We start from the raw sequence: 18,380 nt of genomic DNA on the forward strand, positions 1-18,380 counted from the left end.
GGCTGAATGGATATTAAAAATGTGACCCAACTCTGTGTTACCTATAAGAAACGTACTTTACCTGTAAAGACATATATAGACTGAAAGTAAAAGGATGGAAAAAGATAGTTCACACAAACAGAAACTAAAAATGAGCAGTAGCTATACTCATATCAGATAAAACAGACTAAGTCAAAAACAGTAGGCTGGGCACGGTGGCTCATGCCTGTAATCCCAGCACTTTGGGAGGCCAAGGTGGGCAGATCAGGAAGTCAAGAGACTGAGAACATCCTGGCCAACATGGTGAAACCCCGTCTCTACTGAAAATACAAAAAATTAGCTGGGCAGGGTGGCAGGCACCTATAATCCCAGCTACTCGGGAGGCTGAGGCAGGAGAATGGCGTGATCTCGGGAGGCTGAACTCGCAGTGAGCCGATATCTTGCCACTGCACTCTAGCCTGGGCGATAGTGCGAGACTCTGTCTAAAAAAAAAAAAAAGCAAAAAATAGCTGGGTGTGGTGGCACGCGCCTGTAGTCCCAGCTACTTGGGAGGCTGAGGCAGGAGAATCACTTGAACCCAGGAGGCGGAGGTTGCAGTGAGCAGAGATTGCGCCACTGCACTCCAGCCTGGTGACAGAGTAAGACTCCGCCTCAAAATAATAAATAAATAAATAACGGTAAAAAAAAAAAAGACAAAAATAAAGGGATCAATCCAGCAAGAGAATATAGAGGATATATATGTACCCCACACTTGAGCACCCAAATTCATACAGTAAATATTGCTTAAACAAAAAATAGAGACAGACTTTGATACAATAATAGTGGGGTAATTCAACACTTCACTCTCAGCATTAGACAGATCATCTGAATAGTAAATCAACAAAGAAACACTGAAATTAAACTGTACTTTAAACCAAATAGCCTTAACAGGCATTTACAGAACATTTTGTTCAACAGCTACAGAATACACATTTCTCTCACTTGTACATGGAACATTCTCCAGAATAGACCATATGTTAGGCCACAAAACAAGTCTCAACAAATTATTAAAATCAAAATCATATCAAATATCTTCTCAGACCACAAGGAAATGAAGCAAGAAATCAATACCAAGATAAATTTTGAAAACTGTACAAATAAGTGGAAATTAAACAACATGCTCCTAAACAACCATTGGGTCAATGAAGAAATTAAGGTGGAAATCAAAAATATTTGAAACAAGTGAAAATTGAAACGTAACGTACTAAAACCTGTGGGATACAGCAAAAGTAGTGCTAAGAGGAAAGTTTATAGCAATAAACACCTACGTCAAAAAAGTAGAAAGAATTTAAATGAGCAATCTAATGAAGCACCTCAAGGAACTAGAAAACCAAGAGCAAACTAACTTAAAAATTAGCAAAAGGAAAGAAATTATAACAGTCAGAGCGCAATTAAATTAAATAGAGACTAAAAAAAATACAAAGGATCAATAAAACAAAAGCTGGTCCTTTGAAAAGATAAGCAAAATTGATAAACTGCTAGCTAGACTAACCAAGAAAAGAAGACCCAAATAAATATAATCAGAAATGAAAAAGCAGACATTACAACTGATATCAAATAAAAAAGATCATCAGAGATTATTACAAATAAACAGGAAAATCTACAGGAGATGGATAAATTCCTGGAAACATACAATTTACCCAGATTGAATCAGGCAGAAATAGAAAACCGGAATAAACCAATAATGAGCGACAAGATTGAACCATTAACAATCAGCTTCCTAACAAAGAAAAGCCGAGGACTGGATGGATTTACTGTCAAATTCTACCAAATGTATAAAGAATTAATACCAACCCTCTTCAAACCATTCCAAAAAATTGAAGAGAAGGCAATTCTCTCTAACCCATTCTACAAGGATAGAATTACCCTGATACCAAAATCAGACATGAATACAACCAAAAAAGAAAACTACTGGCCAATATCCCTGATGACCATAGACACAAAAATCTTCAACAAAACATGGGGAGGGGCTCAGGGAGAAAAACCTAACTTCTGAAATCACTTGTTCCATGGAGCATTTGCTGATTCCGGAGAGGACAGCCAAGAAGCTTGTGCTTTTGACAGTGTTGTGGGGTTTGGAGACATAGCAGATTGAAACTCATGGTGTTATATGTGGAAATTTAAAAAATATGGCTTAAAATTCTTTGACAGTTCTCCCATTTAGAGGTGAAGTCTGTGCCCTCTCCACTGATACCTAGGCAAGTGTGAAGCACCAGGACGTAATAAAATTGTCGTAGAAGTGACACAACATCATACTTTTTGAAATTCATTGATTAAATGTATTGCAGCTTCATTATCACACTTGCTTTTTGGAGCCTGAATCAACATGTTAAAAGTCTGACTACTTTAAGGTCATCATGCTGTGAGGAAATCCAGGCCATGTTGAGAGGCTGCGTATATGTGCTCTAGTTGACTCTCAGCTGAAACTGCAAATTATAGCCAGCATCAACGGCCAGACATGTGGGTGAAGATGGCTTCTTATGGTCTCTGTCATGGATCCAAGAATTCAAGGAGTCATCGCTCTTTTCATAAAGAAGGTGGCTAAAAAGAAATAGATAAATAAAAAGAAAAAAGAGCACATTAAATTGTTTGTGTTCCTGGCCAGGCGCTGTGGCTCACGCCTGTAATCCCAGCACTTTGGGAGGCCAAGACGGGCGGATCAAGAGGTCAGGAGATCAAGACCATCCTGGCTAGCACGGTGAAATCCCGTCTCTACTAAAAATACAAAAAATTAGCTGGGCGTGGTGGTGGGCGCCTGTAGTCCCAGCTGCTCGGGAGGCTGAGGCAGGAGAATGGCGTGAACCCAGGAGGCAGAGCTTGCAGTGAGCCGAGATCATGCCACTGCACTCCAGCCTGGGCAACAGAGTGAGACTCTGTCTCAAAAAGAAAAAAAAATTGTTTGTGTTCCTTTAAATCTAGCTCCTTACTACATTTTGCTCCGTTGTACATAAACTAATTATATCTATTGAAAATTACTAAATGGCAATTAAGAATTAGACTTTTTAGTTTAAAAGTCAAGCATGGAAAGAATGTGTAAATAATTTAATCTCAAGTGACTATGCACAGGGAACAGTGACATATTGTATAATTAGCAGTATGACCACACTGAGCATTGCACAGAGCCTTGCAGAATTATGAAGCATAAAAAGAAATTATTGGATTTTGGAGGGTTTTCTTTTCTCTCTTCTTTTTTTGTAATTTCAATCTATATCAGTAGTGGAAAGGTCATAGCAAAATATGGAGAATCCAAATAGTAGATACAACCTGATATCTTGTGGAACAAGGCATACAACAGCAAAGCAACACCAATGAAACCAAGGACACCAAACAGTCCCCAGAGAACTCCGGCTGTCATGAGGTCTCTTCTATAGCCATCAGGTCCTAAGGAAAGAAAGCAGTGCTTCAGCCCCAGAGGTGAAAGACTTGGGCCCTTCTTATAAATGCTATATAGGGATGGTAAATACAAATTCATGTAAGAGATCATTGAAGTGTAGTCTGTACTCTTCAGGTTAGTGTGGGGAGAAGAGAAGCAACTGGACACTGAGATCACCTTCCCCCTCTTCACACACAGCAGACATCTCCAGGCTGGTGAGACACAGCCATTGTCATCAAACCCTGTATCCAGGTAACACCCACCCACCTGAGATGGAGACCGGCACTGCCTCACTGCACTGGGCCCCCAGGCCGTTGTTGGCCTCACAGGAGTAGTTTCCAGAATGTTCTGCAGTCAAAGAGAGGTTGAAGGAGGCCCCTCCTCCAGAGGGGGCCGAGCTGTTCCCCAGGGTGACATCCTCATGATAAAATCGGTACAGGATTGGAGGAGAGCCTCTCAGGGCCTCACAGTGAAGCTCCAGCAGGTCCCCCACCACAGCCTGGGCCCCAGGAGACCTGAGGGTGAGGACAGGGCGAGACACTGGAACTGACAGACACAGAGGGGCTATCAGAAAAGATTTGTGATGCTGCAATAGATTCACAAACTCCCACCCTGCAGGCTCAGCAAAGGGCCTGGACCCATGGCTGTTGCATACTTTCCATTCCCACATTCCCACTAGAACAGTTAGAAATAATTTTCTCAACAATATATTTAGACGTTTGAGGGGAATATCAGTTCTGGGTGCTGCCTACGGACACGGTCATCTGTTGTTCTCATCTGATTGTTTTCCTGTGCCCATCCAGCCCCCTTCGTATTTCTTTTTTTCTTTTGTATCCCATAGTTTTTTATTAGGAAATAATTTTAAGATTTCTATAATATTATAGTTGTTCCTGGGAAAACTGATACATAGGAGCATTTCTAAGCATATATTTAGGTATGTTTATTCAGCCCAGTTCAGGACTGTAGGACTGGGTTAGAACGGAAAAGGCTACTTGGCTACAACACCAGGTAATTTTCCACACCAGTAAATCACCAATAACATGGCTCCAAATGTCTCCCTTTGGGTGCAATTTCGGCAAGCTAGAAACACTCTAATCACTTTGAAGGAGATGACATAAAATGAAGCAGGCTGTTACCACTATGAACCTTTTAGATCCATGACACTGCCTGGCCCAGAGCCCAAAGGTTTCATGTAATAGATGTTTTATTATCCTATCATAGGATTGCAAGAATGCTTATGCTTCATAATCAATTACAGCCCTCTTTATGTTTCCTTCCACAAAAAGAAACCGTTCGGCAATCTAACCTGCGAGGGTAACCCATTTTCAAATTGCTTTTGGTTCTCCACAGCACTAATCCCTGGGGCCTCCTGAAATTTCCTCAGGACTCCTGTGTATCATGACCTTGGTTTAGGACTTTCTGGAAGATATGAATGAGAGTGTCACTCACTTCTCACAGGGATATTCACCACCTTGCTCTGGATAGGCACATGGCCGTTGTCAGCTCTACAGTAATATTTGCCGGCATCACTCTCTTTCACAGCTGGGATCTCCAGCTCTGCGGACAGGGAACGCTGGGTTTTCTTTCCCATACTGGTTCCTGTGGCCTCTCTGTACCAGGAGAATGTGACATTTCCTGTACCCCCAGCCACTGAGCAGAGCAGGATCAGTTTTTGTCCTTCAGTCACCTGTCCCCAGGGGGCCCGGATCTCCAAGCTTACGTTAGAGACAGGGATTCCTAGATGGATATAAGATAACAGGTGAGAACTCTAAGGGAAACTCTGGGAACAGGGTTTGACTGATTCCATTCTCTAATGCAAAATGTGGGAGTGTGGAGATTGTATGGATAATCCATTATAAGCATTCCTATGGAGGTAGGGAATCTATAACAATTATCATTCAGGAATGTGGATAAAGACATTCGAATGCCCTAACCCTGGCCAATTTCATGGGTAGTAATATTTAAAGAATTTGTGATGGATCATCCACTCCATGAGACAGGAAACTGTTCAATTTTTTGAATGAGTGACAGACACCTTTTGCACAGAATATAGAGGGGCACTGATATCTCCAGTCTTGCAGTGGAAAAGTCATTATTCCTAACAACGGTCCCAATAATAATTCCTCTATCATTCTTAATTTCAAGGTTCAACCAAATACAACTTCTCCTCTGACCACTCTGTTCATTCACATCTGCTTTTCCTGATGCTACATTGCCTTCTAATAAGTTAATTTGTGTTGCAATCTCATCATATGGAGACATTTGGAGAGCCATTAGACAGCAGGTGGTTTGCCTTTTGAAGTGTCCCACCCACTACTGAATGCCAAGGCATACAGTCAGTGATCAATGAAGTCTTGATCAATGAATATTACTTAACTAACAACAAAAAAAAGATTATAAGGGGCTTAGTGCATTTCTGATTCTTATGAAGTAGGAAGCCAGGAGCAATCTGGAGGGTTTTTCATTTTTTTTTCTTTTTTTTTTTTTTTTTTTTTTTTGAGACGGAGTCTCGCCCTGTCGCCCAGGCTGGAGTGCAGTGGCGTGATCTCAGCTCACTGCAAGCTCCACCTCCCAGGTTCACGCCTTTCTTCTGCCTCAGCCTCCCGAGTAGCTGGGACTACAGGCACCCACCACCACGCCCGGCTAATTTTTTGTATTTTTAGTAGAGACAGGATTTCACCGTGTTAGCCAGGATGGTCTCAATCTCCTGACCTCATGATCCGCCCGTCTCAGCCTCCCAAAGTCCTGGAATTACAGGCGTGAGCCACCGTGCCCCGCCGCAACCTCGAGGGTTTTTCTAGCTTAATTTTCACTTTCCTCAAGGACAGGAGTTGAACAAAGAAACAGACTAGTACTCCAAGCTGAAGCTATAGCACTCCTATCTTTTTTCTCCAGGCTCAGCCTCAATGATACTTGCTCTGCACGTGAATCTGGGATTGGAGGCTCTGTTTTCTGATCCTGTGAGTCACCGTTTCTGCCTCACACCAGTAAGACCCTGTGTCTTCGCTCCACATGGCAGAAATCTGGAGCTCCGGAGAGCTGCTCCAGCCTGACCCCAGGACCTGGTTTTCTCTGAAGAAGCAGAACTGGAGTTGAACATCCAACCTCTGTGGAGAGCGCCGGGTCTCACATTTCAGGCTCACTGGACCCCCTTCGATGGGCTGGAAGGAGCTGGCAGTCAGCACAGGATGTTGAAAGAGCTCTAGAGAGAAGGATCACAATAGTCCCCAAAGCAGTGACAGCTAAGATTCCTGCTGAAAAGCCTCTGGTAAGAAGCAACCCCAGCAAACAGGACATTCAGAGCTAGACACCTCTCACCCATCATGGCTCCTTTGATGGTCAAACCACAAGCACTCCCGTCTATATTTAGCCCATGAGCAGCTTTCCCCTACCCAGTACCCACCCTGCCTTGCTGCCATGGTCTCTTACCCAGCCCATCCCACAGAAGTGAGGGTTTTACCTTGGACTTTTATCTTTACTATATTTGAACTTTCATCCCAGAAAAACAGTTGTCCTTTGGTACTACAGAAATAGTTACCACTGTCACTTAAAACTGCACTTTGGATAAGGAAATCTGAGAATTTTTTGAAAACAGATAACTCTTTGTTATCCTTGTGGTAAGCCATCTTCTGAATTGTCCAGTTCTGTTCTCCCTGGCATTTCAGAACTATGCTGTCTCCTTCGAAGACAGAAGAGGGCGCCACAAGCTTCAGCGAATCTGCAAGAGAAGGAGGGAAACCGGATTTGCCATTTCTGCAGAGAACTCAGACAGACTCCATTGGCAGTGAGGTGGTCTCAGGCATAGCCTCTACTTCTTTAGACAAGATTGAGGTTCCACTCCATGCCTTAATTACTGAGAGTTTCATCCCGTGTTTCCTGAGGGGATATCTTAGCTTGTGCTGCTATCACAAAATTTGATAAACTGAGTGGCTTATCAATAACAGAGATTTATTTCTCACAATTCTGGAGATTGAAAGTCTGAGGTCAGGGTGCAGCATTGTCAGGTTGTGATGACGGCCATCTTCTAGGCTGCAGACTGCCAACTTTTCGCTCTACCATCACATGGTGGAAAACTAATCAGCTAACTCTCTGGCCTCTTCTTATAAAAGCGTTAGTCCTATTCATGAGGGTTCCACCATCATGACCTTATTACCTCCCAAAGGCTCCACCTACAAATACCATCACATTGGGATTAGGGTTTCAACATATGAATTTGAGGGAGATACAAACATTCAGTCTATTGCAGAGGTGTCAAGGTAAACATGGTTTTTCAATGTTCATGAAGGAGTGTTCTGATAAACACCTCATCTTCAGCTTTCTCCATCGGTGACACCACACAGGGAAACCATTGTCCTTAGTGGGCACTTTATTTTTTCATCCCCCATGCCTTCATCCAGCCCTCAGAGCTCTATACTGTGTTATAAATTCAGGTCCCATCCCCTCTCCTTGCCTCATCAGATAAAACCATCAAGTGGCGTAGATTATTGGGAATATGCCAGTTACTGGAATAAGATCCAGTATCTTTAATTATCTACTTGAATTTTCTACTTGAATGCCTTCAGAAAATTTTTCTCATCCATTTAGTGAAGTAGAGATTATTTTTAATCCAAGGCTCAGTTCCCAGAGACTGATCATATAAAGAAAAAAGCTATTGCCAAAGACAAATGTCCTCCCCAGAGGTTGCTTTCCTTAAATTGGTCACAGGTTCTCTAATTTTGACCCTGTCACTTCATTTATTTATGGTACCAGACTATGTTTTGTGTCTATGACATCTTCATATTTTATGATTATAGTAGAGGATTCTGACCACAAAGTAAGGAATTAAGTTATATCTCAAATAAAAATCTTTCCTATCACTATTCAATTGTATCATGACTGTCAGATGTGTAGTAGAAGGAAGCAGAAGTCAATGAAATAAGAGATATGATGACTCATAAAATACTACTGCAGAGCTACAGCCAAAAAGCCACAGGAAATCTGTGGCGTTTGGAAGTATAATTTTTGGCAAAACGTATGGTTTGCTACTGGCTATTTCAGCAGAACCAGAATTACTTGTTGGACACTGGGGAACAATCTGATTTTATATATGTATTTCATATATATATTTATAGATTTATTATATATATGTTTATTTTTTATTTATATATTTATTTATAAATTAAATATTTTTTATATATATTTATATATATATAATTAGAAGGGCAGAAAAGATTGGTTGGAGAAACAGTTAACTTAATTAGGAGTTAACAGTTAATTAGTTAATAAGGAGAAACAATTAACTTAATTCAAGACTTGTGGCCTCCTTTGCAAATGGATACTAGATCTCATGGAAACTCCACCGTGGGACTTGGAATCAAGCCAATTTTTAAACCACTGATACAGTCTTCCTCCACAAACAGGAAAGATTCCTGTAGAGAACACCACTGGGGATAGGAAGAGGAGTCATGATTAGAGACACTGTTGGAAACGGCATGACAGGCAGCCTCGCTGGCTCTGGCTGCCAATGACAAAGTAAGACTTTGAGTTGGTCGTTAGGAATTATTCATATCCTCAAACTGCTTGGTAAGGGGCAGACTGCCCCAAGAGCAAGCCCATGGATGGAGAGCAGTGAGGAGTGGATGATCCTGAGTCCATAACAGCAGACCAGCAAGTGGGAGCAGCAGGGGGAGCCGGCTTGCAGCTCCGAGAGGAATCTGCTTGGAGAGACGCTAAAGCTCGGAGGCCTGGAAGTGAAGATGCGGCCAGAGAGAGTCATTGTCACCACTAGGAGATACTGATTGATTTCAGTTCTCACAACGTTTAACCTAGCGATGAAGAGCCAGATCACACTGTTTTGAATCCAAGTCTACTATTATTAGCTGTGTGATACTGGACAAAGCACTTTACTCTTTGGACCTTGGTTTTGTAACCAAGTATCCTATTTTTCTAAGAAAAAAAGAAGTATTTTTACCTTTTTCTTTTTTTTTCATTGTACTTTAAGTTTTAGGGTACATGTGCACAATGTGCAGGTTTGTTACATATGTATCCATGTGCCATGTTGGTGTGCTGCACCCATTAACTCGTCATTTAGCATTAGGTGTATCTCCTAATGCTATCCCTCACCTTTTTCATGCAATTATAATTTTTACCTTCTCTCCATCATCCACTCCTTGCACTGAAAGCATATCTAGCTATGTGTTTACTTAAGAGGTTCCAGAGACAGAAACTCGAAGCAAACCAGATGCCTCTAGAACTCTCTCTCACCAGAAGATTGCCTCAATTTACAACCTAGTTCTGCCCACACTGGTGCCAGCCAAATCACTTGACAGATGACATCCAAAGCAAGTCATGTAGACTTGCACCACCTCACTCCCTCCCCTGCATGCTGTTCACACCAAGTCCCCCTTTAAAAGGCCTTGCCTTCTGCCCCAGAAGTAGAAGTGGTACCCTCAAGGCGGAAGCCTGTACTACTTCCCCTCAGCTAAGTTTTGGAATTAAAAAGTCACTTTCTTTCTACCAGATCTCTCTCTTGTTAATTGGACTTTGCAAGCAGTGAGCAGCTGGACCTGAGTTCAGTTACAGTTTCTCATCTGAGAAATGGAACAACAAAGAGCATTTGCCTCTCATCGGCTGTCTTAAGGATTCTGTGAGAGAAGCACACAATGGTGCCGGCATTTATGGACCACTCAGTGAGCCACAAATCTCACAGCCTTAATGGGGGATGTCTTTGTTGCAGAAGCTAATGATGGCTGAGGAGGAATAAGAGGTCATCATAACTGCACTTCAAGAGCAACCAAAATAATGGGTTTCAGGTCTGTGAGATGGGGTGGACTCGGGAATACTGAATAAATGAAGGTGACTTGAAGTCAAACCCTCTGAGAGTGATGTCCTACCTATAGGGTAGACATAAGTTAGTCCATAGTTTCATATCGGGGAACCCCAAAGAGTCGTAATGGGTTTGTGTGACAGTTTGTATCCACTTGCTTCTAGCATGGCTGTGATGGCTCCAATGCCAACCACCTGCAGTTCGGAGGCCTCAGCAGAAGTGTGCTGGCTCTACGCTGGCTGTCATTGTGGTGCAACCTCAAGAGTTCTAATCTGTGTGCACCATTAGCAGAGTGCAAGGAGTCAGAGGCCCTAGAAGGGGAGGGCAACAAGTCACAAAGCTGACTTTTGCATCCTCAGGGCGTTCCAAATCCTCCAGCAACTGGCTGAGAGTGGCTCTACCTACAGAGGTGCCCAGTAGAATCGTGCTGACCCCCAGAGAGTACAGAGGAGAACTGCAGTGGAGGGACAGTGGTAGAGGGCAGGGAGAATGTTAGGTTGTGAACAAGAAATTCTTAGGCAAAGCAAATAAATAGAAGCACAAAGATTTAACTCAGGGCAAGATGTACAGGACTGAATAATGTTTTTTCACAAGAATTTCAGTGAAAAATATCTTTACCAGAGCAACAGCAAAAACTAAAAGCAAATGGTATTTCTCAAAGCTTTGCAAGGGCAAGGTCCCAGGTGGTGAGTGCAGTGTATGGGTGGGGCTGAAAAGAGGAAATGTGGTAGAAGACTGCGTTGAGGCAATGGATGGGGACAGAAAGACCTTTTCAGCTGCCCTGCTGAATAGCATTTTCAAACCTTGCAGGGGACTGTAATTCTCAACAGGCCAGAAACTTTTCCCCAGAGACAAGACTGGGGTTCAGAGGCCAAGTGACTGCCCAGCCTACATAGCAGGTATATAGCAAAGCCATGATTTCAATTTGGTCTTTCTGGCTATATAAGTCCTGTTCTTTCCAGTACATCATGCTGAACTAAGTTCTCTCTTACTCTTTTTAAAAAGAAAAGATCTCAAACTTCTGAAGAACATCTCAGTTTTCTGAGAAACTCTTGCTAAAGGAAAAGAAAGAGAATGAAGTGGCTGTTGCCCTGTTCTCTGAATGGTCGTAGGTGATTCACTTCAGGGAGCCTGCTGTCTTGGCATGATTCCACTAATGGTCAGAAACCTCCTGAGTATTGATCGAGGTTTCCTCTAATTTCCATCCAGACAGACGGTGGAGTGATGGGTATCACAGGGTGGGACTCCGGGACCTTATGTGGGACAAAATGAATGCAAGAGACCAGACTTGCTCCTGAGCAAGTTCCAGGTAGGACCCCTGAATGTCTCCCTGGACACTCTTCTTCCATTCAAGGTGAGAGCGGGATCTGCTTTTCCCCACACTGTTACTTAGAGCCCAAAGAGCCCCTTCCACTTGGTAGCCAGCATTCAATGGGCAAGGAAACAATTCTCCCTTTCTTTAGATTTTGTCTTGGCTTATGTGAAGATTCTGTATATAGAATAAAATATTTTTCCCATTGACTTCCTTCACTGAGCACAGATTTAACTCAGAAAGAGTGAAATAAAATTAGCTTTATTTCACTCTTTATGATTAGAACAGTAATACATGCATTTTTAAAAAATCAAAACTAAATACTAAATCTAGAGTGCGGGTTGGCAAATTCTGGCCTGTGAGCTGGCCAACACTGTTTTGGTAAATAAAATGTTATTGGAACACAGCCATCCTCATTCATTTACATATGGTCTTTGGTTGTTTCCCTGCTACCACAGCAATGGCATTGAGTAGTTATGGCATACACCTGAAAAGCTTAGCCTATTTACTCTCTTGCCTTTTACAGGAAAAGCTTGCTGACTCCTGAGCTAGAGCTAGAGAAGCAATGAGGACACATGTTTATTCTGACCCTGCAGAAGTTTGTAGTTCTGATACATTCTTCTATAAATAACTGTTTTCAGAGCTGTGAAAACATTCAGCATTCAGCCAGACAATAATGAGGCATTGCAGTCCTATGGGCAGGAAAACAATTCTCTCCAAATTGTTCTTCTCTTCAATCTGCATGCCTTCTTTCAGATGTTACTGCCCTTCTTAAAGCCAGGCTTTTAAAGAAGAGGCAAGCATGTGGGGTCTTGAGAAGGCTAGGTGGCACCTGGTCACCCAAACGTGCAAGCGGTGTTGGAAACAGGCTGCGTGACCTCAGAACATGTCAGCCTAGAGGGCAGTAATATTAAGACATCTTCACAGGCTTCCGAGAGACACCTCTATAGAATCCTGGGGTAGCTGGGTGACTGATATGCCAGAGACCAAGAACAACAAAGACAAGGAGGACTCACCTGCCCATTCAGTGACTGCAGCTGTGAGGAGATCAAAAGCCAGAAATTAGTACACAGCATTCACCCTCATAATTTATAAATTTATATTGCTCTGGTAAATTGCTCAAAAACTTCTTTCCATTTTTCCTTTCTTTTCTATTTCCCTAATCTCTCATTACTAACAATTCAATCTCCCTCGAGCACACATCTAACTGTCATTCATTGTAGTCACAAGGCAAGTTGCAAACCCAACGCTTGACTAAAGGGATTGTCGAAAATACCCACATTGGATATTTAGTGACTCTTCTTGATTTCATTTTCCTTCCACCATCCCCACCACTGTATCTCACACTCAAACTTTTCAAGTGGTAGACCGACATGACAACATGATCACAAAGGGCTCATCAGGAAACATACATTGTGAGAGTTCCAAGAAATCAATAAATCAGTCTCCTATGGCCATATTTCACATTACAGCCCTTTTATTCCAATAACAAATATTTATTTAGTGCCTACACAGCATAGAGAAAGGGATCTTATTTACTCTCTCACCCAAGCTGGAGTACAATGGCATGATCTTGGCTCACCACAACCTCCACCTCTCGGGTTCAAGCAATTCTCCTGCCTCAGCTTCCCAAGTAGCTGGAATTACTCGTGCCCACCACCACGCCTGGCTAATTTTTGTATTTTTAGTAGAGACGAGGTTTCACCATGTTGGCCGGGGTGGTCTCGAACTCCTGACCTCAGGTGATCCACCTGCCTTGGGCTCCCAAAGTTCTAGAATTACAGGTATAAGCCACCACACTCACCCAGGAATCTTATTTTCTAGCAGCAGCTGTCATCTCCCTCGTTGTCCACAATTAAACAGAGGAATATTAGCAAAGGGTCTCAATGCATCTGCTGAACCCAAATCTTATAGATAACAATTGAATAATCAGTGTTCATGGAGGAGAAGGGCAGTGCTAAATGCTAATATTATGAACATTTTACTATGAGAACATTATACTACTCAGTGAGATCTAAGACATCAAAATAGCAATTCATGACCAGCAAATGGTAAAGTGGTCCACCTTGAATGTTAAGCATTGTGCTTAATGCTTAATGGATGTGCTGCAAATTCACTGTCCCCAGCCTACTTCTTTGCATCTGCCTCTGAAGCCCAAGCTGCAGGCAGGACCTGAGCATCCCCACCAGTCCCTGGGCTCCGATAAAACCTCCGACCTTTCGGGAGCAGTAGACCACATTCGGCTGCCACCTCACTTCTCAGTCAAAGTATTGAACTCACCAAAGATGACCAGCAATGACCACAGCAGCATGAGGACCTAGTCCAGCTATTTGAAAAGAGATGTACTCTTGGCCACCAACTGGAGCCTCTGAGCAGGCGGTGAAACGTGCTTTTCAGAATAGGTTTTGTATAATTAGCAAAAAAGGAAGTAGAATAGTGCCACAGTGTTTAACCATTATCTTTGTCCTGGAAGGGCTAAAACAATTATATCTGATCCTCTCAATGCCAGAGAAATTTTGTGTCTTGACACTCATGATGATACCTAGCATTTACATATGAGTTGCAATGAGTCAGACACAGTTCTAAGTGCCTCGTGCTTACAGTTTATTTATTACCTTCAGCAAGTTTCTGAAGGCACTATCCCCTTTCACATGATTGAGGAAATTGAGGCACTAGCAAAGGTAAGTGTCTCAGTCCATTGGGGCTGCTATAAAGAATACCTTAGACTGAGAAATTTATAAACAACATGACTTTATCACTCATAGTTCAAGAGGCTGGGAAGTTTAAGATCAAGGCACCAGTAGATTCAGTGTCTGATGAGGGCCTGTTTCTCACAGATGGTGTCCTCTATGTGTCTTCACATGATGGAAGGGGCAAACAAGCTCCCTCAAGCCTCTTTTACAAGGAGACTAATCCTTTTCATAAGAGTTCCACCCTCATGACCCCTAAAGGGTCATGTAATAAAAGGTGGGTACCTTTTATTACTATTGCATTGAGGATTAAGTATCAACATAAGAATTTTGCCAGGACACAAACATTCAGACCATAGCAGCCAGTAAAATGACCAAGATCAGCTTAGTCAATTTCTAGTAGTAACAGATCTGGGATTCAAACCCAGGCAGCCCAGTTCCACAGTCTGGCTCTTAAACATTGTGCCCTACTATCTTGATATATTGCTTCTCAAGGTTCTTAAAATAATAAGGCCATTGTTTCAATAGCTCATATTTCTTAAGTAAAACTTTTCTTAGTCATTCACTGACTTTCTAGAACGAGATTTTACTAAACTTCAAAACACTTGCACCATATTGCTGAAAACATTGCCATCTTTCTAATTTGTAATCAAAACATTGCCTATTTCTAATCTGCATTGCTTTTTGTACCTCAGGCTGATCCTAATACGGTTATCTCACACAAAGCAAAGCATGTGTTATGTGAACGCCTATTATCACGCTCACTTTGATTAGATGTAGTCCCGGTGGATGTTGTCTCATAAATGAACCTTACGCAGGATGAAACTCTAAACCAAAAAATCACAGGTGCTTATAAATGAGGGACTGACTGAAAATATTCATAGACTCAATGTTACTTGTTCAGGTACTTAACATTTACCTGAATACTTAACATTGAATTTTTAACAATTGGATACTTAACATTTTATTCTCACTCTTATCATAGTTTTACTTAGAGAAATGCTAATATTTATATGTGATGGTCATTAAAGCCTTGCTTATAATAATGTAAAAAGAAAATACTAAAAATATATCACAAGGAGAGATGTGTGTTAAAAATAAGTTATGTGTCAAATGCTGTGGAAAACCAAACAGCCGTTAAAATAATTCTGTGGAATAATATTTAATAGCAAGATAAGGTATCTAGGATATATGATTAAGAAAAAAGTGGGCCGGGTGTGGTGGCTCACGCCTGTAATCCCAGCACTTTGGGAGGCTGAGGCAGGCAGATCACGAGGTCAGGAGATCGAGACCATCCTGGCTAACACGGTGAAACCCCATCTCTACTAAAAATACAAGAAATTAGCCTGGCGTGGTGGCAGGCGTCTGTAGTCCCAGCTACTCGGGAGGCTGAGGCAGCAGAATGGTGCAAACCTGGGAGGCAGAGCTTGCAGTGAGCCGAGATCATGCCACTGCACTCCAGCCTGGGTGACAGAGCGAGACTCCATCTCAAAAAAAAAAAGAAAAAAAAAAGAAAAGAAAAAAGTGGCCACAGAGTGCACTTTATCTGCTGCACATCATCCCCTGCTCTCCAATAAAAAGTGTCTGAGACAATTAGCACCACAGAGTTACTGTAATTATATCCAAAAAATCTAATTAAAGCTGATTTTTATTTTCCTCATTTTGCTTATCTGTGTATTCTAGTATTCTTACAATAAACATATGCTATTTATGTACTTTTTAAATATTCATTAAAAAAACTAGGTTTTATGGCCTCTCTCATCTTAAAGTGTTGAAAACAATACTACTTTAACTTTCTGCATAGACAAATGGTTTGTATGTGTTTGAAAGTGTAAGTTACTCTTTCCCAGGACAAAAGCTAGTCACTGATCGTATCATCAAGTCTTGCCTACTGAATGGGTTTCTAGGTGGCCTATAATTCCTTCCCATTCTGACCAACCTGGAAGCTATAGAAATTTTGTGGATGGGAGGGAATTAAGGAAAGGAGTACAGAGAGGATCATGAAAAAGATGGTGGTGGATTGGTGGTAGGTACAAGCTTTTCATAGACATCAAGGAGATTTTTCAAAATAATCCGTATCCTTTCACTGATTTCTATATATCCTCTATGGAAATGTGGCCTCTTCAGTTAAGAATCAATATTTCTTAAGGTGTTACCAAATGGTATGAGGTAAAATTCACAGTTGGTATAAAAGGTGCAGATGGAAAGCAGCAATAATGAGGTGGGTGGGCCACAGAGGTGGCAACAAATCCTCTAAGATGGCTAACATGTTTCATGTGGGTGCTACTCTGTATTTGACAGATGGCAGTAATTTACACGTGAATAGGCATATCCTGGAAGCATAGCTAAACTTGAATGCACAGTAGGCACTGTGACCAGAGATTAAGAGGCTTAATAGATACTTGGTGGGGGGCGGGGGAAGTAACTTAAAAATTAAAGCAATAGTGGCAGAAATAAAATTATGTGTTGGTAGATTTGATCAAAGTGAGAGATAACAATACTTTTTGTGCAAGGATAAAGGATATTTTGCCACCAACAGGATGGAGTCACAGGTATCAGAAAGAAGCAGCATTAGACATATATATAAATGCCTCTTGGATCAACCAGGTAAACCCTTAACATGGAGATTCCACAGGTGGTAACATACTGAAGCCTATTCTGCCAGATGCAGAGCAAGAGTCATCTCTGTGAACCATGTTCAATGTCTTGAATGGAATACAAAGTACAGTGCCAAGTTGGGGCATGCCAGAACTGAGACAGAGACAAATAGAGTCTTCATAAAATATGTCAGAATAAAACAAATCACACCTCCTACTTGATGAATTTGATTACTAGGACACTTAGAGTGGGAAAATAAAAAAATGAAACAAGTTAACTTCCAAGATCCCTAGATATCATCTTTTGAGCTTGGGGTTCCAAGGTCACTATGAGAGAACTAAATGTCGTAATATATATAAATTACTTGTCATAGTAATTGCTGCATAAATGGCAGTGGAAGTAGTCATAGTCATGGTCATCATCATTGTTATGGCAGTAGTGGTAGCAGCAGTTTTAATAATTACTATAATTACCTTGAGCAGTATGATATGTCTTTGTTGAGTGGCACTTTCCCTGATAATTTCCTGTCCAAGATAGTAACTAGATACTTTCCGAGTTCTATGGAGGTGATGTTGTTTGTTGAAGAACTTCTGGGACAGAACTGGCTAGACCAAATATTGTCTATGCAGACACTCTCCAGTGTAATTTAGACAGAGCCAGGCCCTTCTGCCCAGAAGATTTTTTACAATGAAATTTATTATATCTAGAAGTCCGGGATCTGCATGGACCAAATAGCATGAAAGAGAATTCGGACTGGGTATAAATGCTTGGAAGCTAGTGGTCATTACCTCCATGGAAGATATGAAGATAGTGAAAGCCCAGAGAATCAGAAAAGGCCAAGAGTAAGTTGAAGTTTTAGATAGTGTATTTCTAGGGAACTGGAGTTCAACAAAGTTCGATTTTTTTCCTTCATCATGAAGATTATCAGTTCCTTTAGTAGCAATAGAAGCTATGGTAAATCCTTACTAAAGAAGGTATTACTATTCCTACAGTGGAAGTGGAGGGGAACCCAGCCTTGGTGTCTGAGGGGAGGCAGAGACGCAGAAAGACTTACGGAGGCTCATAGAAGACATCAGAGCAGCATCTGTGGTGGGGAGCAGTCTTCTCTCCATGTGTGAAAATACCTCCTGGCAAGTGGCCTGGGTTCCCTGAGAACAACAGGTGGGGAGGGATGTCTAGAGGTCAAATTCAGTTCAAAGCTTTCTACTTCCTGTTTTAATTGTATATGTGTGGGTTTTCCAGAAGGTGGATGGGTTATGACTTTTCAGGCCAAGGGGAGCTGTGAACCATGGGTTGTCAACTACACCAACCATTAGTAGAATCACCCACAGCAGCTTCCTGTGGGTGTCTTTCTGGCAGGCTGGTGAGCATCAGTTGTAGTAGAAGAAAAAAGCAAGAACCAAGATCCAGATTACACTGATGGCTTTCTGTCTTGTTTTACCAATTGTCTTTTTGTTGTTGTTGTTGTTCACTCTTCTAACACACTCTGCTAATAACTTTTTCACAGTTCATAAAGATATGATTCCCAAGCAGAATCATTATTCATTCAGTAATTAATTCATGTATGCATGAAGCCATGCATTC

At 41.7% G+C, this 18,380-nt stretch overlaps 1 protein-coding gene across 7 annotated transcripts in view; it reads right to left on the reverse strand.

The window, feature by feature from the left end:
• Positions 1-18,084, reverse strand: part of FCRL2 (Fc receptor like 2) — a 35,306-nt gene extending 17,222 nt beyond the window's left edge. For 2 of the 7 annotated variants that reach the window (XM_063624931.1, XM_063624928.1), the window contains exons 1-7: positions 13,789-13,878; positions 12,525-12,545; positions 6,852-7,109; positions 6,309-6,593; positions 4,841-5,128; positions 3,659-3,937; positions 3,283-3,399 (exon numbers count right to left, since the gene is read on the reverse strand). In XM_063624931.1, the coding sequence (XP_063481001.1) occupies positions 3,283-3,399; positions 3,659-3,937; positions 4,841-5,128; positions 6,309-6,593; positions 6,852-7,109; positions 12,525-12,545; positions 13,789-13,819 (1,279 nt within the window). In that variant the 5' untranslated portion in view covers positions 13,820-13,878. Of the gene's footprint in view, positions 1-2,280; positions 2,560-3,282; positions 3,400-3,658; positions 3,938-4,840; positions 5,129-6,308; positions 6,594-6,851; positions 7,110-12,524; positions 12,546-13,788; positions 13,879-17,850 lie in introns of those variants that run through there. The other 5 variants (XM_063624932.1, XM_063624926.1, XM_063624929.1 and 2 more) reach the window with 5 other exon arrangements.
• Between the last annotated feature and the right edge of the window lie 296 nt (positions 18,085-18,380).

This window comes from Symphalangus syndactylus, chromosome 12, assembly GCF_028878055.3.
Source record: "Symphalangus syndactylus isolate Jambi chromosome 12, NHGRI_mSymSyn1-v2.1_pri, whole genome shotgun sequence".
Taxonomy (NCBI): Eukaryota; Metazoa; Chordata; class Mammalia; order Primates; family Hylobatidae; genus Symphalangus; species Symphalangus syndactylus.